The following is a 23405-nucleotide window of genomic DNA, read 5'->3' on the forward strand; positions in this document are numbered from 1 at the left end:
AAAGTGTCCGTTTTACCCCAACCTCCCCTATACATGTTCACCAGTCGTTTGAGACTTTAGTTGTTGCTGCTGATTTAATTCCACTCTGTTCTGATGAATTCAAACTTCCCGCTGCAATTGCCAAAAGAATACTACGAGGTTGCCACATCTTCTCGGCGTCGTATCGACAATTGTCGCCTTTGAGGTTCGTCCAAGTAGTGGGAGGAGCTGCCATTTTGCATTCTTGCCTCACATTGTCTCACGTTGAGCGCATTTGTTGCGATTGTTGCTGCCTTTCCTCAAAAAAAAATTGGGAATTACCGTTCATAAAATCGTAAGGTACGTAAAGAAGTGAAGAATTCTTCCATTCCTCGCATCGAATTGCATAATTATCGAGAAAAACCCGAAAGAAAAAGGGAAAAATCACAGATGTAATTTTGGAGCACACATTATTATTCAATTTCACTTTCGAAAAAAAAATCCCCAAAAATAGAAACACTTGCAGTGCGTGGTGAATCAATATCTCTCCCATTTCAATGTGAGTTAATCGAAGAGATCGTTATCAGACCCTCGGGAGTGCATGAAATTCTTAGATAAGTTCTCATCCCCTTGCCCTCATAATGGCGGAATAGTCTCTCACTTTCTCCATAACAATCAAAACTGTTGGAAGAAAAAATTAATTAGTAGAATGTTGGACGAATTTCCAGAAAAGCGACATTATCAATAAATTTTTAGAGTAAATTCGGTTAAAGCGGAGGTGAATATTGAAATTTCGAATTTCACTGAAAATTCGATGGAATTCCAAATTTTTTAGCAACAGAGCATTAATTCTCCCCAACTTCAGATCAACAACAGATTCCGTTTCAAATTTCTATTGACAAGGCCATTTCTGCGGTAGAGGAGGGTGGGGTAAAATAGACACTTTAGACTTTTTTAAAATTATTCACAACTCAAAAACAAATTTATCAATTGAGCTAAGTTTAAGCTCATTACAAAGATAAAGAGTTGTTCTTTGTATTGAAGAAAAATTATTAAATTTCATCAGTATTTCAACCCCTCATTAACATTTGAAAAAAAATCAAAAGTGTCCGTTTTACCCCAACCTCCCCTATAAAATATCTCATGGAAATTATTTGATGGAATAAAATCTGGAGAGAAATCACTGCTAAACAACATTTAAATTTCATGAGAGTTCAAAGTTCAAAATCATTCCCAATGTCCTCAATTTTTCAATCAAAACATGAATATTCAGTACCAAATTGTAAAACATTTAAAATTAATTAAAAACTCAAGTAAATTTCTAGTCTGGACTATCCATTTTTTTCACTAGATTTTTCTAGGCCAAAAACTACGTTATAATCAACATTTCGACAACGTCATTAATCCTAGATTTTTCTTGTAAAAATTGATGTCGAATTAATGTCGGGAGAATAAACTCCCGTCTTCAGTGAAATAAATCTTCAATTTAATGTATTCAGTTGAATTTTCGTGATTCCTATTCATTTTCATAAAAGAATCGAACTAAAATTAACAGCATCTACTGCTGTTCCATCAAATTATAAATCTTCAGTGACGGAATCCATTGAATTCTCATTGGCACTGTTACTTCACAGAAATTCCCGAAAAGTCTACTATAAATTTCACCTAAAATTTCCCGACAGTGAATAGAGTATCCCTTGAACAATAACTGACTGTACAAAATTTGATTTCATTGAAGATTGAAGAATGTCGCGTTACCGCGAGTGGGACCTCTCCTGCAAGGTTTATGTGGGCGATTTGGGGAGCAGTGCCAGTAAACACGAGATTGAGAATGTGTTCAGTAAATATGGACCTCTGAGGAATGTTTGGGTGGCCAGAAACCCACCGGGTTTCGCATTTGTCGAGTTTGAAGACCCCAGAGATGCCGAGGATGCCGTCAGAGGGCTGCACGGAACGTGAGTATTTATTCATTCTAGTTACAAAACATAATAATTCATTCAATTTAACCCTCCATAGAATTAAGGTAGCACAGAGACGATTTGATTCTTAAAGATTGAAATTTGAAATAAATTTCTTATAGAAATAGATATCAATAGAAATATTCTAGTTGAAATTGTTGAATTCTAGTTGAATTTGTGCCAATCAACACCAAAATTGCAATAATAGTCTCTGAAATTCTTGACTTATTTCATATCCACTATTTCACTACAGAATTGATGGAATTATCTCGGTGATGATCGATATCATGAGAAATAATTAAGAGTCATTTTTTATTATAAATTTCTTCAGCTACAAAAACGGTTTCTTTAAAATACTCTGAAAAACAACACTCATTCCAATGATCAAAAAAGCTTCTAGGTTCAATCCAAACTTTTTCAAAATTTCACTCTCAATTAAAATGATTAAATTACATAATAATGTTTTCTTTGTTTTGTTCAATTTACAGACGTTGCTGTGGAACACGTGTGAGAGTTGAGATGTCCTCTGGTCGCAGTCGTCGAGGTGGTGGACGTCGTGGAGGTCCTAGGTACTCCAGGTGAAAGCCCTGTCTATCAATTTTTTTATCATTGATAACAACTTCACACTTGTCTTCTCATTCTTCCATTCCACTCGACATAGAACAGTACTTAATACTTACAGTTACTTACAGTTACTTTAATTCGAACTATATGAAACGTCGCAAGCACATTCGTACTATTTTATGATGAGATTACTAACATTTACATTGTTGATTTATCTTTATTACCTGAAATCAATGCTCGAGCAGAGTAAACACTGTTCTTGAGACTCCCTAAAAGATGAAATTGAATTAAATAATCAGAATTTCATGTTCGGAATATTCGCTTTTATCTCAAGGTGGAGTGGCCTCGAACGAATTTATTCTTGGAAATTATTCAGCTTTCGATCGCTCAAGGAAATGTTGTATTCAAGAGACGTCGATTACATTCCACTTTATCAATAGAAAGATAAGAATAGTTTGAACTCACTGGATATTTCTCATTCTTCAAGAGATTTATTTTCAGAAAAGGGAGCGAATCTCTTTTCTCTGAGTGAATAAGTAATTAATAGAAAAATTATGAAACTGTTTGAGTAAATATAACAAATGGAATTGTTTCCTAGAGAATTTTCTCAGCGAAAGAAAAAATCTCTTGCCATTTATTCTTAAAATTTTTAATTCCTTAAATAATCACCCGATCAATGAAGATGTTACGCTCGACTGGATGATTTCATCACTCGATTATTGAATCATTATCATCATTTTTTCAACTCTTTCAAGAAAACAGGAAGTCGAAGAATGAATTATTATCATTCATTATCGTCTCTTCCTTCATCTCCTCATGGTTGCAATTGACCTGATAATTGATTCTCCTGTTTTCAAATTTGTTCAGGTCTCGGTCGCGTAGCCCACGAAGAAAATCAATTGGTCGATATCCCAGGTAAGAACCCATTTATTTCAATTTTCTACTTCCACAAAAACTCTAACATTAATTGGGTTTCATGACATTTTTCCATTAATAAAAATATTAAAACTTTATATTTTTAATAATAAATTAGGAATTTTTTATTTAATGAATTTCCAATAATTTTTTATTCGGTAAATTTGTTTTTAACTCATAAGAATTTTATTTGTATCGGCCACAACAACAATGTTATGTAAAACACGAAATATAATACAATTTTTAACAAACCGACAATTAACATTTTTCCTGTTTTTTCATTATTTTTTCAGATCCTTATCAAAGAGTCCAAAGAGATCTCCAGTGAACCGCTACTCCAGGTAATGTTGTGTTTCAATTGATCAATTAGAATATCATTTTCGTCACTTTGGCCTCGATATTTCAGCATCATTTAGTTGAGATGTCCTGTCAGCTTGTGAAAATGAGTATGTACTGTTTCCAATAATTCACAATGTGTATTCAAGTAGGATTGATGCAATTTTTATGTACACTTTTATTCTGGGAACGAGTGAAGTCGACGTTATTTTCATAGAAGGGATTCATTTTACTTTATAATAATGGGAGTTATCAATGTACATCACCAAGCAATAATGATGCTTTATGCACTTCTGAGTAATGATTTATGGAACCAGGGCACTGGAAATGGCATTCATGCATTAGTTATATCATTATCAGAATTCATTATTTGATTTATTATTTTATATCAATGAATTTATTTCAGTTGACATTGTCCTCGTGCTTGGAGGAGCACAATAATTGAGAATAAGAATGATTGAGACGCGAATAATAGTTTCATGAAATGTGAGCTTTGGAGTTTGTCATTTGCATTTAAGTGGGCAGTCTAGGAAGATCAATAGTCATGACATTGTCTAAATAATAAAATATACCATTTATTAATCTACGGTTGTGAACGATTATACATTATTATGACTCAGGAACTTCCGTAAAATCGTTCACGAGAGATGTGATTTTTTAAATTATGAAAATGTCTCGAAAATGAGTGATTTTAAGAGAAAATGTGAGTTTCTTCTCATCCTGAAATTTTCTCTCAAAACCACCGATTAACGAGATACAAATATTAATAACAATAGGAAATAGGGAATGCGAAGCAAAATTAACATTCGTAGATCTTCAATAACTCCTGAGGTAATAACATAAATTCAATAAATTTCTCATCATTTTGGAGATTCCGAAATTTTTTCAAAAATGATTTGAAATGCTCGAATCTGTATTCAGTAAATTTGGAGTTTTTGAAGATCGAGTAGATTCAGTAATCAAATGGTAAAAACACGATATGAATCGATTTCTCTTCGATGTCATGACACTTTTATTCTCCCACTACTAAATAACGGCATACTTTAATACGGAAACAGCATTTTCTTGGCAAAATTACCTATTACACAGAATTGAATTCCCCCATTTTTTGACAGTACTATATTTTTAAATTTACCATCTCAATTATACACGGTACGGTGTAAACCTGTAAATATTTAATGCTTTGTGTGTAATTCAACATATTTATAACGACATCCTCATAACTTAAACTTTGTTGCAATACAACCAAAATTAGCCAATTTCGTTTTTCATGAGTTCCACGTGTGCAAATTATGTCTGCTGAATTGCACACAACAAATTGAAAATTCACACATTGGAATTATACAATGTGAATTTCAGATTGTACCATGTGTAGTCGATTTTTAATTCTGGAAATCTAGGGGAAATATCTATTCCGTCCATTAAAGTGTTAAATGTAGAGAAAAATAATGAAAAATGCTGATAAATATTGACATTTAAGATGATATGCATTTGAGCCATCAATAATGATGATTTACATCTAATTTCGGTAAAAGTATTGGGCTGGTACATTTCAATTTAACAGAATTCAATACGTATGGGGGCCTTCAAATATTACATCGCACATAGATGGAAAATTGGTTTATTTGAATTAAATAAATATTATTTGAATTAAATAGATCATCTATGAAATTTAATTGAATGATTTATTTTTTGATTCTAATAGAGTTTATCCAATTCAAATAATCCATTTTTCACAAAAAAAAAACACTTCGTGGACAATTGAGCAAGAGGGGAGGGGGTGGCGTAGGTTGTGATGGCTCACCAAATTTTTTGTTCATTTTTAATCAAGGAAATCGTAAATGCAATTTTGTTCTCGTGTCCCCTTTTCACGAAGAAAGCAGAGGTTCATCAGTTCTTCAAAATATCCCAAAAATTCACAAAGAGGAATTTCAGGATGTTGTGATGGTAACAATTTGATAAGTTACGAAATGTTCAAAGAGCATTAGATAAAGATTGAATTGTTCCCCTAACATTTTTTTTCTTTTTCTAATTCTTACTTTTAAAACTCGATTTCATAAAAAACTAAAAAAATCAACATAAGGGGAGGGGGGTTGTGAATTTTATGATGTAATGTTTGAATGACCCCTATAGGATGTAATGTAAATGTGGAAACGACAAGTTGGGGTAAAGTGGAAGAGAGCGTCTACAATCCAAATCTGTGGTTGTTGCCCGTATAATTTTAAATTGTTGCGTTTTTTGGGATTCTATAACAGCAATGTCCCGCTAAGGCTGGTAGGGCTCAAATTTTAATGTCACACCATGCTCGTGAATTTATCGAACAAGAACTATATTTAATTCAAGGCCCGTGTGTATTATCTTTCGAACGGGATCTTGGTTATTTTATGATAATAATTTATGAATTTATTTCTGCAATAAGGTACATGGTACCGAGTTTACAGGGGAGTTCACATGATAGCGTTTATTTGCATTTCATTGAAATTTGTAGTATACATTATAAGATGGGTTGGCTGGTAAATTGAAAAGAATTGAATTGAAAAAAAAAAATATATTTCATTGAATTTGGAAATTGAAATGAAGAAGAATTGGCCAACTGGACTGAAATTAATCGTTAAATTCAGTGGCTCTAAGTTGAAAAGATTTGGACACATAGCAAAACAGGTTTCTGATGGAGCTGTATCGGTCGTCGTTGAGGTAAGCGGAGATGCTAGAAATCGTGATGTGCTCAGGGTTGTGTAGATATACTGGCAAATAGTGGATTCTGGCAGGTGAGGGATCTTGATTATTTTTTTTTTAGTTCGATAATTTCAAATGTTCTCAAATTGCCGTTCAGTTTCACATAGACCTGGAGTCTTCAAAAATTAGGATTGCACCATCAAAAGCGTTGTCAAAGAGCGTTTTTGAATAATATTGGGAAATAAACCAAATACTAAGGAAATTGCAAATTCATAATTTACAATATTGAACGGTTGTTAGTTCGTCATTCGTCACATCTACTGGGTCGTCCCTGTTAATATATGAGATGTGCCAAAGAGTTATAAATTCACAATTGGTGACCCAGTCCCGATACCCTCCTTCAATGAGTAGTGGACGCTGTTGTATACTTTACCCGCAATTTCTGTAAAAACTCAAACAATGAAGGGATTATAGTCTATGTAACAAGTCATTCCATCAATTAAATGCTGTGTCTGTGAAGGAAGCCCCGACTAAATCCAAGTAAGAAAAAAAAACAAAAATTATGAAGTAATTTTGCGGATAGTGGCCACGAGTATGATAACATTTGATAGTTATATTGGTAAACCTGACGTTTGCAGATTCTACCAGTGTCAACTCCTAGCTCTGCTCGTCTCCCCGCCACTACTACTACTACTACTGCTACTACTACTACAGCCACCGTGAACAAAAAAAAAATTATGTCCATAAATATCGAAAAAGTCTAGCAATCAAAAAAAAAATGAAAAAAAAATAGCCTGCCTGCCCACTAACCTCCCAACCAACTTCATCAGTCACCAACCAGAATCACCGAATAGGAGCCAACTCGTCCGTCACATTGACAGTTCGTTAGTGCTCGTCGTCAGTGAGCTCAGTTAGTCTTGACCATAAACTAGAGTTATAAATGCCACTGATATCACTGATAACTACGTCGGTGCCTACCTACAATCTTCTAGGCCACCTAGGAGTTCATCGTACCCGTCTGACAAATCAGCCTCAGCGCGATTATCGATCAAATGATCTTCGATAAAATGATCAACGCGTCCGTCTCCCAACTTCTACTGCTACTACTCGTCTCAACCATCACAGTTTATATTAGCTGAACAATATGCGACTGCCACTCTTCTCTTCCATCGAGCAATGCCAATATGATCACCTACACAACCATCCCACCACCCAACCACCACCACCAACCACCACATGTTCACAGTTGTCTGGTATTTTCACCGATTTTCAAAAATTCTTATTATTTTATTATTCGTATTTATTTAATTTTCTTTTGTTTTGGGATTTTACTGAGCTTATGGGGAACTGTTTGAGGTAGTATGGACGCTCCAGGCGTTTGGTTAGAGTTGATATTGTTTTAAACAATGGAGTTCGTAAATTATCGGATCAATGTTGGAATGAAGGGGTCAAACATAATGAGGAGAATCTGAAATTTTATTTCTGGTGTACAAAGCGCATTCACCTGGGGGAATTATTCCTCGATTTTTGACTCTTCGGTATTAAAACAATGAGAACGATTATAATTGAATTAAAATGTTCTTTTCAATGAAAAAAACTCGCAAAGGGAAAATTCAAATTTTTTGTTAATACAATAAACGCAGTATCTAGGAGAACGAAATGTCGAAAATATTTTTTTCTAGATTAGAAAAGTCACAAGAAACGACTTTTTTCATTTTTTACATAAAAATTTCTCATTCTAAAGTCAATTTTCTGTTTAACAAAATGTGAAAAATCGAATTTTTGCATTATTTTAACTAAAAGAATTTATTGATGCGCTGATTGAATCGAAATTAAATTCCATTATGCTCAATAATTGCTGAATTATTCCAAGATTTTCCATATTCTGATATTTAAAAAAATGAAAATGACCATCATTATAAGAATTTTTTTTATCGAGAAAAATTAACCGACGGGAAATTTATTTGTAAACAATGGCCATACTATCTCAATTATATTTTATTTCGACGTTTTATTTCTGGCAAGAGTTTACTTTAGTTCCAACAATACTCATCAGCTCAGATAACTTCTACCAGTTAAACATTGAATTATTATTTTGAAAGAATACAGTATTTGAGAATTTAATTTTTCCCTCATCTCTTAATTTCACAATTTTATTCATTTGATTTGAAAAAAAAGTGATTCAGACCCCCTAGTTGTTGGTTGGTTTCGATTCTCTGGTGAGATATTATCGACGAATAATAACTTCCAACTGATTTTTTACTATTACCCTTTAGGAACAAATAGGAACTAGTCCTAAATCGATTACCACACTGTCTTGTCTGATCTATCTCTACCTGAATTGTCAATCGTGTTTCTTCTTCCTCATTTCATCATTAAAAATTCAGGAAAGGAATGAGAAATGTTAGTTTGGAGGAAGGAAACACGATCGGGCAGTTCAACAACAATGTCAACATTCAGTACGAATATCGGAAATAATAAAGCTCATTCTCTTTGTTAAATTTTAGGTCACGTTCCCGTAGCCCACGCAGGAGGTCCCTGACCCGCAGCCGGAGCCGAGATCGTCGCTCACGCTCCGACTCACGGGACAGACGGTACAGATATTAAAAAAAAAACAATTCCACTCGAGTTTTTGATCATTTAGACGGTATGATGATGATATTTTATTTTTTAATGGTCTGAATGAAGGGAATTTAGTTGGATAGAATGAGAGATCGAGTCCTGAAGAGAATGGGATGATTTGGAAGATATCAATCTTCTCACAATGTCAAGACTGAAAGTTAACTTTAGGAAAAAAATGATTAATTAATTAATTAATTAATTTTTGTTGATAATTTTTACTTTAGAATGACCAGATTAGGGAAACCATTCATTTGAATTAAATAACAGTCTTTATTTGAAGTTTTCTTATTTATTTCAATGGAAAATTTTCAATTATATGAAAGGAGTATGATGATGTTTTATTTTTTAATGATTTGAATGAAGAGAATCGAAGAATTTGGCAGATATCAATCCTCTCACAATGTCAGGACTGAATGATAATTTTAGGAACAAAATAATTAATTAATCAATTAATTACTTTTTGTTGATAATTTTTATTTTAGAATGTCCAGATTTAGAAAAATGATGCATTTGTATCAAACAACAATCTTTATTTAAAATTTTTCCATTCGTCTCAATTAGTCTGTTTTGATGCCATTCATTGATTCGAAATAAATCTTCCATTAGGATTAAATAAAAGACTAGCACATGTTAATAAATTTGATCGAGTTAACTAAAACAATGATTTTCTGTCTAACTCGTAAAGTCTTTATTGAATCGAGGAAACATTAAGAGAATGAAAACTGAAATTAAAAGTGACATTTAAGTTTAATGAAAGCTAATTCATAGTCTTTTCATCACAACCAATTTTAATAAATATTTGAAAATGGCAATTTATCAAATATTTGATCATTTTTTAAAATGATTTGAACAAACGAAACAGCCAGAAACAAAGTACTTAAATGTCCTCTAATTTTAGTTTTTTTTTAAAGTCAAATATCTTAAATTTTCTTTGAAGTTTATTCGATTTTTATTTCTTCACTTTAATTGAAAAAAAAAAGCTATACAGTGAGACATAAAATCGTCCACAGTTGCCATTGTGACTCACCTCGTACTTATCTCACGTTATCCCCTCAACTTTCACAGCCAACAATAAGAAAGTTTTGCACAAAACCCCATTTTTCACAATTTAAACATGAAAAAACAAATAACATATTTCGTTCTATCCTCAATTTTATTTTTATCTCTTCATTTGTGAAGGATTATCAGATCTAAATTAGTCTCAGCATTAATTAATTAATTTAACTTTCAGTTAAGTGCTGCATCATACGAGAATCGCAATGGGACTTAACATGAAGAAACGAAAAAGGATTAAACAACACAATTACGTTTGACTATGTATGCACTAATTGCACATACATACTCCTGACAATTAGCGATTAAACTAATTAATTTAAGTAGTTTTTACACGTGAACATTGTCCTGATTTTCGGAAGAAGGTATACGCCGGTTGTTCGTCGAGCCACGAAATAATCGATGAGATAGAACAGATACATGTTACCCATTTCTTTTTAAATTAGATTAAAACTCTAGATTTGTAAGAATAAGTGTGAATAATATCCCCGTGGAATTCCGCTCTATTTGAAAGATGAATGAGTCGATGCAAAAATCGAATAAACTCTTCAGAGCTTGTTCCATTAATAGGTGACAATGACGCATCGAGGACAAGATTGAGTGATGAGATACAATAATGAGAGAAATAACGATGTTCTGTGCTGTAATTCTTATTTTATACTGTAATAATCATCATGAGATTTCAAATAAATTCAGTATATATCTTGATGAGTGCGTTATTTTTTCATGGACACGCACGAAAAAATTTAATAGAAAAAGTCAACAGAATTCGATTGTTCTATATAACTTATTCTTTTCATCTATTTTCTATAGAATTTTCTCGACTCAAATTTTCCAATTTTTTTTCATTCTATTTTTCTTTTCTTCTCATCAAGAAAATCAAACGAAAAAACTTGGAAAATTTGAACCGAGGAAATTCTATAGAAAATATCTCAATAGAATAAGTTATATAGAAAAAGTGCATTGTATTGACTTATCTACTGAATATTTCTATTGAACATTTCAATGGAATCGACCAAAAACTAATAAAACAGTTCAATAGAAATTCAATAGAATTTTCTAACGAATTCGATAGGTTTTTCTATTAAATTTTTTCGTCAGTGGAGATAATTCTATATTTGGCAATTGGGTAAGAATTAAGTGGTCATATTTCACAACTTCACTGTCTCCACAATTTTTGGGAGGGCCTATTTATACCAATAACAAATGATTTGAGGGGAATGTGTCACGGGATTTTTTGTAACTGAAAACATTTTTCATTAGGAAATTTCATACTTGAGATGTTAAAAATACATTTGTTACATTTTATCCTTTTACTGGCCTTTAATTTTTCTTTATGGCCACTCCAGGATCAACAATCAATGAGGTTTTCTCCTGTGATGAGTTGATATTGACATTCTATATTCGGTATTCCATACCAAATGGGACAACGTGTGACCCTCACCCTTTTGGAAATCAATCCCGTTTTTTTCTGCAATTGGGGGCTAGAAAAACTATTTCTCAATTTTTAAATTCCCGATCTATCGGGTAGTTATCGTAATCACCCTGAAAATGAATCATTAGTTTTTTGTGATTTCTCTACGTTTCTCGGTGTCTAAAACACTTCTGAACACTTCTAAACAACATGTCTGTGTGTGTGTGTATGTAGGCCTGTATGTTACGGAATTTTCGTTAACGATTTCTCCCGAATGAATCGCGCGATCAAGATGATGGATGCCGCAATCGAAAGGTCTTCATGTAACTTAGACCTGATTAGATTTTTGAGTGATTCGCTCCAGTGATTCTTCCAAAATTTCCTGGAGAAAAGTTTGAAAATGGCTAAGATAAGTATTTTTCCTGTATAAATGACGTGATTGGGATTGTCAACATCAGGATATCACTAGAGTCAATCACTCCAGTGATTTCTCCAGGATTTGCTGAAACTCCAGTGGTTTTTCCAAAATTTCCTGGAGAATAGTTTGAAAATCGCTCAGACAAGGGTTTCTCATGAATAAATAAACAGAGTGTTGAGAGTTGAAAAGGATTCTTTTAGTCAAAATGGGAGGAATAATAATATCGGGAAGTTGTTGATGCGACCCGTCCGACGGGTCAAACCCACATGAATATATCCGCTACCAATCCACCCGCAATGGGAGCGAGCGCAGCGAGGGACCAACAGCCCAGTCCACTAGTTTCTAATTTTTTCGACAGCCCATTTCAGAGATATGTTTTTTCTTTGTTTTTTCGTTTGGTTCAATAACTTGGATTCTATACCATCTACAAGAAGATTTTCGGTAATTTTGTTGATAAATCAGTAGCGAAGTGGTCAAACGGTTTAAGTCGACTTAGCTCTTAGCTGAGTCTTCGAAGAATATCTGAAAATTTAAGGGAGATAGCGAAATTCGTACATATCTTTTTTGAAGCTCTTAATGCGCTCTACCGAAAAGGTCATTACAAAAATTTTGCTATCTGCCTTAGATTGCGAGATATTCATTGAAAACTAATGAGTAGTCATAATTGACATAAACCGTTTGACCACTTCGCTACTGAAATTATTTGAGGAGAATGTGCCAAGAGATTATTTCGAACGAAAAAAAATCTGTGATGGAATTTTATACCTGAGATGTTAAAAATCTATTCATTACATTTTCTCATTTCACTCAATCCACAATTTTCGCTAGAAGGAAAGTCCTTCAATGTTTTCCCACGTTTTCTCGCATTTCACAACTTCACTGCTGACCTATAATCTCTGAATATAGTGATTTCTAATTAACTTTAAGAATAAACGGTGATTGATGAGTCATTCGACGTCGGCAATATTCAATTGAAATTTATTACTTAAACTTTGCAGATATTGAAACGTTAAACAGCGTAAAGCAATGAATTGACTAAACAGTCGCAAATGAAAAAAAACGTTGTTAGTCATTAATTTTTTCATGTTTCTCCCTCTAAAAGGAAAAAAAAGAAATTCGATTAGCATTTTCTGAAGAAAAACTCCAAACAAAATCCCGCATGAAAAAAAAATCGTAACGAAAATTAATCTCAATGAGAACAATTTGCCGAGAAAGGATTGACGGGGAAAAAAATTTTCGAGAATTTTTCAACGCGGAAAAAACTCCGGCCACCAAATAGAATAACTCGTATAGAAAAATTGACTTCTATTGACTTTTCCAGAATATTTTGTATTGAACATTCCAATAGAATCGGCCGAAAACTCAAAAAGTTCAATAAGAAGAAAATTTATTAGAAATCCGATAGAATTGTTTAGCGAATTCGCTAGGTTTTTTGAATTAAATTGTTTCATGTGTGAAAAACGAAGAAAAAGATATTTCGGCATTTTATTCCCCTTCAGATTCATTAAAAAAAATTGGAAGAAAAATCGAAAAATAGGAAATGGCAAGGGGTGACCATCATGGCGCCTAGATATCAGTGCGCAGTTGCCAGTTTCAATCGCAACGAGTAGAAGGGGGCAGGAGGAGGTAAAACTGGTGCGAGGGAACGCTCTAGCATTGGCCAGCATTGGCCACCATTTTGTCGCATTTCTACGTGTGCAGTGTACAGAGATAGACGTTATTCGCAAGTGTTCACTGTCACTTCCATTCGTTGAATAACAAGTTTATTTGTTGTTTGATACAGGTAAGCTTACAGTATTCCCCCGTTCTAAATTTTTTTGAAGGAAAAACTTTTATTTGTTCCAATTTTTGAATGCATGGGCGCTATTTGTTGGGGTGAACGACTTTATCATTAAAATAGTGACTAGCGTGGGCTAGTGTATAGTGTAATCGTTGAATTATTCACGCCCTTTTGGTCTGTTCTCCTCGCTTCACTCCATTTTCCTGATTTTTTTAGAAATTTTTGAATGAAAAATTGGAGCAAATGAATGGAGTTTTTCATTCTTCAAATGAATAGAACGTGCCGATTCTTGGTGAGGGTGCTCTTCGTGAATGAATTTTGAATGAAGGTTTGTTATTTTATTCAGGCACCGAGTCACAATGTCACGCTATCGTGAGTGGGATTTGTCCTGCAAAGTTTACGTCGGTAATCTTGGAAGTAGTGCGAGTAAACACGAGATTGAGAATGCATTCAGTCAGTATGGGCCACTGAGGAATGTTTGGGTTGCCAGGAATCCACCGGGTTTCGCATTCGTGGAGTTTGAGGATCCCAGGGATGCCGAGGACGCTGTTAGAGGACTCCATGGAAAGTGAGTGGAAATTTTGATAGTTTGGAGAACAGGATTTTATGATTGTTAGTTAAATTAGGGGAGGGTGGGGTAAAACGGACACTTTAGACTTTTGTTTAATTATTCATACCTCAGAAACAAATTGATCAATTGAGCTCACCTTAGGCTCGTCACGAAGGGAAAGAATTGTTCTTTGTATTCACAAAAAAAATCTAATTTTATGAACATTTCGAGCCCGCATTAGCATTTTTAAAAAAGTCAACAGTGTCCGTTTTACCCCAACCTATTGGAGATCCTGAATAATTTTGGAGAAAACTTCGTTGAGGCTCGTACGAGTCAATTTTATGGAAAACCTAGCGCGTTTTCTAGTGAATTTCCATCAATTTTTTAGACATTTTTGAAAATTTATATTTTTTAAGGAAGATATTTCACAGAAAAAAATCAATAGGCTGGATTAATCTATTGATTTTTCTAAGCAACTTATTCTATTCAGATATTTTTCATAGAAACATTTCTAACTCTGAGAATGTTTATCCAAAATTGGAGGCACTCAAAACATTTTTACATTGCCCTCATTTTTTATTTTTATTCTTGGAGTTTGCCACTAGATGAATTATAAACTTGAAAATAAATTCACTCCACGGAAAGTGGGGGAGAATTTTGATAGTTGGGAGAACAGGATTCTATGATCGTTGGTTGAGTTATTAGAAATGATGAATAGTTTGAAGAATATTTCATTGAAGATTCAAGGAAACCTCGTATGAACAAATTTTATAGAAAAACCTAGCGCATTTTCGAGAAGATTTTGTGAATTTTAAATTAAAATTTTTAATAGGAGATATTTCATTTAAAAAATCTGTAGACTTGTCGTTCTATATAAGTTATTTTAGTGAGATATTTTCTATAGAGAAATTCTTTTCTCTTTGAGAATGCAAAATTGCAAGTACTTACCATTTTCAATTTTCTTGTCATTGAAGTCAATAGATTTTGAGATTGCCCGTTGTTTTTATTTTTCTTGCATTTTTCCACCAGATGAGTTATCACTTGAAAATAAATCCGCTGTATGGAAAGTGAAAGGGAATTTTGATCGTTGGGAGAACAGAATTCTATGATAATTGGTTGAATCACTGAAGATAATGGAGAATTTCAAAAATGTTTCATTGAAGAATGGAGACCCGTATCGACAAATTTCATAAAAAAACTTAGCGCATTTTCTAGAAGATTTTAGTGCAATGTTCTCAATATTTTCGATAATTTTTACTAGAAATTTTTAATAGATATTTCACAGAAAAAGTTAATAGATTGGTCTTTCTATGCAAATTATTCTACTGAAATATTTTCTACGAAAAAATTCCTTTCTCTTTGAGAATCTAACATTGTAGGAAAACCTTTGACATATTTTCTATAGAGAAATCCCCTTCTCTTAGAGAATGTTCATAAAAAATAACAAGGACTCAAAACACTTTAATGTTCGACCACTGAAGTCAATATATTCTCATATTGCCCTCTGTTTTTATTCTTATTCTGGGAGTCTTTCACTAAGTGAATTATCAACTTGACAAAAAAATTCCGTAAGAATCCATGAATTTATTCATGGGTTCTTACAGAATTTAGAACAAATTTGTTTATTTCATCCCATCAAAAGTACTGCGATTAATCCCTCTAAATACTCCCAAATGTTGGTTTCATATGTTCCCCTATCAGTCTATCAAATTATAAAATTATCCCCAAAACGGACAAATATCCTAGAAAAATTCAACAAATGAAAACTTAGATAATGTGACTCCCCCTAGAAAAGAATCAAATTTCCTCAACTACCGAAAATTTATGGACAATTCCTTATTTTAAAAACAGAATAATGACCAGAAGTGGCTAACTACACTCATCATAATTTAACCCTGTTACCTTGTTACTATCATCAATACCCTCATTAAGTCTCCATGGAAGAAGAAAATCCATTTTACTCCTTCGTTAAGACTTGAAGATTTTATCGATCCTAACGCGATAATACACATCAAATAGCCTTTGAAGTGCTTCCTCGAGTGATTACAGCACTTGACCCGTTATCTTCGATGGATAAACCTCTTTATAAATCGTTCTGCTCCATTTTCCCGCCGTCTTCACAAAAGAAAGGTCTCACTTCAGCAGAATCATTGACTGAGAGGAAAAGAATAAATCTGAAATTCGTGAAAAGAGCTGTACATCTCTCCCTGCATTTAATCTCTTTACAGTCACGTACCAAAAAGTTTTATAAAGAAACGTAGAGAATTCGATAAGTAATTCTATTGGATTTTTATCGAAAATTTTGTCAGTATCTAGCTGATTCTATTGAAGAATTAAACTCCAAAATTAAGAGTCAAAATAAAGAGTCAAAAATCATTGTACAATGTCCGGAAACTAAGGGTCAAATGGGACTTAAATGAAAGCGCTGATGTTCGAGTACAAAAGTAGAAAGGCATTTCGCTGGAGAAAAAATAGCCAAAGTACTTGCCTTAAGCCTCTTCGACATCCAATCTAGGAATAGCTTATGACAAGAATGCACTGATAGAATGATTCATTTATTCCAAACGAGATTCGTTAACTATTAACGAATGGTAGAGTTGAATATGACCAAATGAATATTCGTTAATAGTTGACGAATGATTCACTTGAATGCCGAAAGTCAAGTCAAACAAGGCTCCTCAAATATACATTCGCTAACTATTAACGAATGAACATTTGGTTGGACCGAATAGACCTTAACCTCCAACCAAAACCCATTCGTTAACAATAACAAATCCGTTCTATCAGTGTGGACTTGATCCTAGAAATCTGTTTTGTTTTCGCTCGGAAGGACAACTTCACATTTTTCAATTTCAATAATTCAACATAGAAGAAACAAAACCACAAGATCATAATAATCAGATTCCTTTTCGCCCATTCAGACGTTGCTGTGGTACGCGAGTGAGAGTGGAAATGTCCTCAGGTCGTAGTCGTCGCGGCGGTGGTGGACGTCGTCCCGGTCCCAGATACTCAAGGTCAGTAAAACTTAGAAATTCCTTCGGTACTTGAAATTTCCAGCCAGCCAAGCGGCCGAATAAAACAGTTCGTAACTTCACCCAAGTAGGTAATATCGAGATGTTCGTGATTATATTTAATTCAGAATGCACGGCTAGATGATTTAGCACTGATCTTAATGGGCATTCTTTATACGACCGACCGAGCTGGAATAAAACTCATGTAGATTGTAGTTACTAACAGGATCTTAATTGAGTTGTGAAGTGGTGAAACAGAAAGATGCAGAGCGATATACCCTTTGCCTGGGACAACAACCCTGAACTTATGAATGTCAAAAATCGATTGCTGCAATAATTTCGACGAAGACGAATTATTGATTTTCATTGAAAATTGGAATGCGAATATTTTTCTTTTCTTTTGCTTTTCACGGGGACATTTGGACTTTTACATCTTCATTTTTAGTGGAATTCTCGTATGTTTTATTATGTTCAGCAATTTTCTATATCGCGTGTGTGCGGAGTCAAAATGTCAAATCAATATATTTTTCATTTTTCTGAAAATAGGAGCCAATAAGTTTTGTAAACACGTCCTGAGGGAGTAGTTAATCTCCACGTTTCAGACGATTCTGAGTCATCTGAGCCCAACTTTCCGAGATTTTTTTTTGGCTCAAAAAAAAATTGGCAAAAAATCGTATAAACACTTCCTGAGAGAATAGTAAATCTCCACGGTTCAGACGTCTTCGAGTCATCTGAGCCTCACTTTCAGACGCAATTTTTTCAGTTGAATCAAACTAAATTTGCAGATTCTTCGAAACTTTGAGCCAGAAAGTCACATTGAAGCCTCCTAAGAGAATAGCAAAAGTTTCGAAACATCTCTGAATAGTTTAACAATGACCCAAGTTTATTAAACTTCACTCTACTAATTTTGAGTTTTGAATTAGTAAACAGTCGCGTGTATCTCATTTTCCCCTAAGCCATCTAAACTTCAAAATGAAGATGTAATGAGTATCTTCCACCTCATAAAGTTCATAACTACTTTTGGGGAATTGACTTCAATCCACAAATGATGTCTCCATTAGGTACATTTTCAGTATACATTTTCTAAAAGCTGAGAAGAATGATAAAATCAACGTAACTCTCAACTTCTCTTGCAAAAATCGGTGAATCCAAGAAGATTATAGAAATTATTCCAACATCTCCACCGAAAATTCTCTATTCCCCTCAAATTCGAAGATGTTTTCTCGAAAATTGATCTATTCTATTGTGACAGAACTACTCTAAAGTGGAATAAAGTAAACTGTTTCATCATTTCACAGCTGAATCCACCATCAAAGGAATGAATTGTCCATCACAACTTTCAGCAAATAATTTTTCTTCTGCAGCTGTCTCTGTACTTACTCTCCATATTTCTTTAAAAAATTTATAGGTCCAGGTCTCGAAGTCCCCGTAGGAGATCAGTGGGTCGATACTCCAGGTAAGCGCATTAATAATCGTTGCCCCCAGGGAACTATTGACTAAGCTGATGAACATAGGCCTCGTAATACCCTTGTTTATCCTCTTTCGCTTCCCTAGGTCAACATCGAGAAGTCCCAGGCGCTCGCCTCGCGACCGCTACTCCAGGTAATTGAAATTCATTGATTAAATTGTTGGGTAGAATTTTTCAAGGATTTCCAGGTGAACAGAGTCCCCTTGATGTAGGAGTGTACGTATAACGCTTCATTAAAAATGTATTATTGCACGCTGAAAACACTAATGTACGCAATAACTTGATTAATATGGAGTGTACAGCTGTCATCGGTATATAAAGAATGTCTCGTGTTAATTAAATTGATTAAGCAATGGGCGGTTGAGGATAAGAGAACTAATGTCTTTATTTCAAAGGACAGTGGTTTGAGTTTATCGTATTAGATGGAAGACGAAAGTAGTGTGTGCACTATAATTATTATTCATTATTTTTATTTTTATTTTTGAGCAAAAATGCAGCAGGGAAGTGGTTAAACGAGATTATGAGATTTCTCTCGAGTTAGGCTTTGGTTTTTTCTGATGATTTGGCCCATCGGAATTTCAGCCAATAGAAGTGCACCTTTCGACGTCACGTGGTACAACCAACATGGCTTCCAACTGATTCCCTCCACTTAAATCTTTATCGATAGGAACACGGAATCCCGTGATGTCGGTAATTTTTGGTAATAATAACGGTTGGTGTTAAGCAATAAATAAAAAGGTTTTCGTCGAATTTTAACCTGAAAAAATTGGTGCATTGAAGAGCAGTGACTCTATGAAATCAGCGATGCGCCGAGCTAACAATTGAGATCACTCAGGGTTGTTTACGAGTGATATGATTTTTTGGAAAATTTTATATATTGAAAATGAGTTGTTAATGTGGGTTAAGGTATATCCTAAGATAATACCACCCAAAAATTAGTCCCTATGGATTTCCAGAAAAAATTCTAAGTGACTTAATTTATTGCGGTCTCATAAGGGCTACTTAAATTCACTTGAGTATTTAAAAACTGACGATTCGAATTCGTCTCACAATGCCATTCTCTTGCTATTCTCTTGGCCGAAATTTGGATGGAAAAATTCTTTCCCGAGTGCCACTCGAGTTTGACAATTAATGTGATATTTTCGTCAAGGTTCCCTGTACACAAACGAATCTATGGGGAAGTAGCCGATAATTTTGAAGCTCTTGTGGTATTAAATATGAATATCTCTCCGGTTTTATCACTTCACTACTGCAATCATATAGTTTCTTTAAGTTGTCCATTTTTTCATATTGTGAATTACATGATTTTGTTCGCAATTAAAATTGAAGTGAAAGAAATCAGGACAATTATTAGAATTAAGTCGACCAGACTACAATATTATTTCTATTCACGCCCGTCAAATTTTCATAGAAAAATCCAGCGAATTCCTTAGAAAATTCTGTTAATTTTCAGCCGATTCTGTTGAAGAATTCCGAAATTTTACTGTGTGTTCTTTTTTTTTATAGAAAAAGTCCAATAGAAACTATTTTATAGAATGGATCAGTAGAATTTCATCTTTCTATACAAGTTTCTCTATTAAGACATTTATCAAAAAAAATCCCGATATAAATTTTTCAAGTTTTTTCAATTTTACTTTCTTTTTTTGTTAAAAATTTGTTATTGTTGAGTTTGACTATAAATTCAGTAATCAAATGGCAACAGAAGTCTTGTTCATGTCATGTTAAATATTCAATTATCTTCATAATCAGAAATTTCAAAAATAAATCTCTTCACATTTTTTTCTGAAACTATTCATTATGAAGACAAGAGGACAATTAACAAGAATATCGAATCAGTGATTATCCCTTCGCTATTGAATCACCTCCAATTTAGGTTGTTCACTTTTATTTTCTTATTTTTTTGTTAAAAAAAATCAAACCAAAAAACTTGAAAGAAAAATCCAGTTCTATTGACTTTTCACAGAATATTTTTCCTTCAAAATTTCTATTGAAAATAAACCCGCGGACTGCGAGATTTTTCTCTCGAAATCCGCCAGAATTTTCGCCCGAATTCGCTAGATTTCTCCATGAAATTTTTTCGCACGTGTCTCATAATGCATTAGAGTGGGCAGTCTAGGATAACTCATTAAAAATGATCACCAAATTGAGAGTGACAATTCTAAAAAGCCAAATTATTTATCAAATAGCATAAAAGAAAAATATCATAATATCAATTGCGAAATAGTGGCAAGGAGTATGATAACGTATGTTAGTTATATTGGTAAACCTGACGTTTGCAGATTCTACCAGTGTCAGCTCCTAGCTCTGCTCGTCTCCCCGCCACTACTACTACTACTGCTACTACTACTACTACTACTACAGCCACCGTGAACAAAAAAAAATATAGATCCATAAATATCGAAAAAAAAAGTCTTGCAATCAAAACAGAAAAAAATAGCCTGCCTGCCCACTAACCTCCCAACCAAGTTCACCATCAGTCACCAACCAGAATCACCACTAGGAGATCCGCCAAGTCGTCCGTCACATTGACAGCCCGTTGCTGTCCGTCGGTACCGTCAGTTGCCCTTCAAATATCTACTCCGGTCTATCAGCAATCTTCTAGGCCCATCTAGGAGTTCATCGTTACCCATCGATATATCAGCCTCAACGCGAAATATGAAATTAAAAAAAAAATCATAGCAAAAAAAAAGTAAAATAAACAAATCTTCGATAGTAATACAATCACGACGCGCTATCGTCTCCCAACTTCTACTACTGCTACTACCTCGTCAACCATCACAGTTTAACTTAGCTGAACCAATATGCGACCGCCACTTCTCTTCGATCGAGCAAAGCCAAAATGAATCACCTACACAACCATCCCACCACCCAACCAAGTACCACCACCACCAACCACCACCACATGTTCACAGTTGTCTGGTATTTTCATCGATTTTCAAATGTTTTTTATTATTATTTCTTAGTTTTTTCTTTGGTATTTATTGTTTATTCGGTGTGTTGTGCTCCTCTTCGCTGATGATTTTATCCATAAACTTCTCCCACTGAGTCGGAGAATAAAGAAAATGAAGTTGATATTTATTGCTGGAAATCATGAGCGAAAGGAACTAACGCAGACTTTATTATTAATACCTAATATCTGCATTCTTATATGAATGGACTTTCTATGATTTCATGAAGATGTTGAGTTTTACTATGGATTCAGTAGTCAAGTGGCAGCAGAAGGCTTTTTCATGTTTTGTTAAATATTCTGTCTTCGTCGTAAGCAGTTTTTTCTGGAGCTATTCACTATGAGGATCGGATATTTAATAAAATGTCGAGAAAGGGCTTGTGCATTTGCTACTAAATCAATTGAAATTTAGTTTTTCAACTGTTAATTTATTCTGAGTTTTGTTCACTTCCTATTTTCATTGATTTATTGGTGATATCTCAATACGTATTTATTGTCATTACTATTTCTAATAGTTATTCTATTTACCCCAGATTACTAGGACTTTAGGATTTAGTGAATTTTGTTATAATTCAATCTGTCTTCGTGATGATTTCTTACATATTTGTGGCATTCACGTGAGCCTTGTTCTGTTGTGTCTTGTTTGCAGTCACAGTCTGTGGTATTATCTCATTTACCAGACTTTTTGATTTTTAATCTTTCAATGAAGTCAAGTTGTCTGTAATAAGATGCAACAGAAGAGTGAAAATTAATAATAACCTTTTTAGTTTCTTTGGAGACGGTGTGATACATATTTTTGAAATTTTTAGGTCTCGTTCTCGCAGTCCACGCAGAAGATCCCTGACTCGCAGCCGCAGCCGAGACCGTCGCTCTCGCTCTGACTCACGTGATAGACGGTACAGATAATTCTCAAAAAAAATCACCAAAAAAAGAATGCCCTCGAAATTCCTTAGCCGAATTAACGATTAATCGAACGATTCAATTAACTCTGTATTTCTTAAAAATTAATTGCAGTTAAGTGACAACAAAGAAGATGATCTCGATGAATTCTAGGAGGAGTTAACATCTGATTAATATTGATTTATTTGTATATAAACTGCTGTCACCTTGTTCAAAAAAAAGAGAGAAAAGAACAAAATTGATTGAATTCAAGAAGAGATAATGAGAATGATGTTCGCTTCAGACTAGCTTTTGTCATTAACACGCGATAAATTTGTAAATTAGTCGTTCCACTCGTGTGAGTTTAATCGTGCATCACTTGACTTCAGTTAACAGCTTATCTGTGGTATTGAGAGCGAACAAATTCGATGACATATATGAATCATTTTACATGAGCTTAATACGATTGATGAGATAAATGTAATTTGTACCGGTGAGAGATTCATTGATCATTTGATTCAGCAATGTTCAACCAATTGATGATTAATTTTGGTTGAAGTTTGAGGAGAATTCAGGAGGCAAATCACGTTGAGTTACATGAAACACTATTGTTTTACGTTCTATTAATTATTTTGTACTTTTTATCGATTTAAGATTGGAAATAAATCTGTAACGCATATGTTTGGAGTTTTGATGTTGTATTTATTTGGTGATTACATTTTTATTTCAATGGATTCAGCTGGTCACATCCCTGATATTTTCTTTAAGTTAGTCAAATTTCCCTCAATTCGTTCTATCGGTTGTAAACATAATATTCCATAAAAAAATTTGATGTGTGTACCAGAGAATTCCATTT

The 23405-nt window shown here is 33.9% G+C and overlaps 1 protein-coding gene across 1 annotated transcript; it reads left to right on the plus strand.

Moving 5' to 3' along the window:
* The first annotated feature begins 197 nt into the window (after positions 1 to 197).
* LOC107038107 (serine/arginine-rich splicing factor 7) lies at positions 198 to 23228 on the plus strand. The gene is made up of 12 exons (XM_029126110.1): positions 198 to 318; positions 1697 to 1913; positions 2405 to 2494; positions 3348 to 3395; positions 3689 to 3736; positions 8915 to 9011; positions 10529 to 10545; positions 14041 to 14262; positions 17166 to 17258; positions 18664 to 18711; positions 18810 to 18857; positions 22480 to 23228. The coding sequence occupies exons 2-12, from the start codon at positions 1705 to 1707 to the stop codon at positions 22574 to 22576; spliced, it is 1017 nt and encodes a 338-aa protein (XP_028981943.1). The 5' UTR covers positions 198 to 318; positions 1697 to 1704; the 3' UTR covers positions 22577 to 23228.
* Positions 23229 to 23405: the final 177 nt, after the last annotated feature.

The sequence above is a fragment of the Diachasma alloeum genome, unplaced genomic scaffold (assembly GCF_001412515.2).
Source record: "Diachasma alloeum isolate Michigan unplaced genomic scaffold, Dall2.0 Dall_scaffold_00277, whole genome shotgun sequence".
Taxonomy (NCBI): Eukaryota; Metazoa; Arthropoda; class Insecta; order Hymenoptera; family Braconidae; genus Diachasma; species Diachasma alloeum.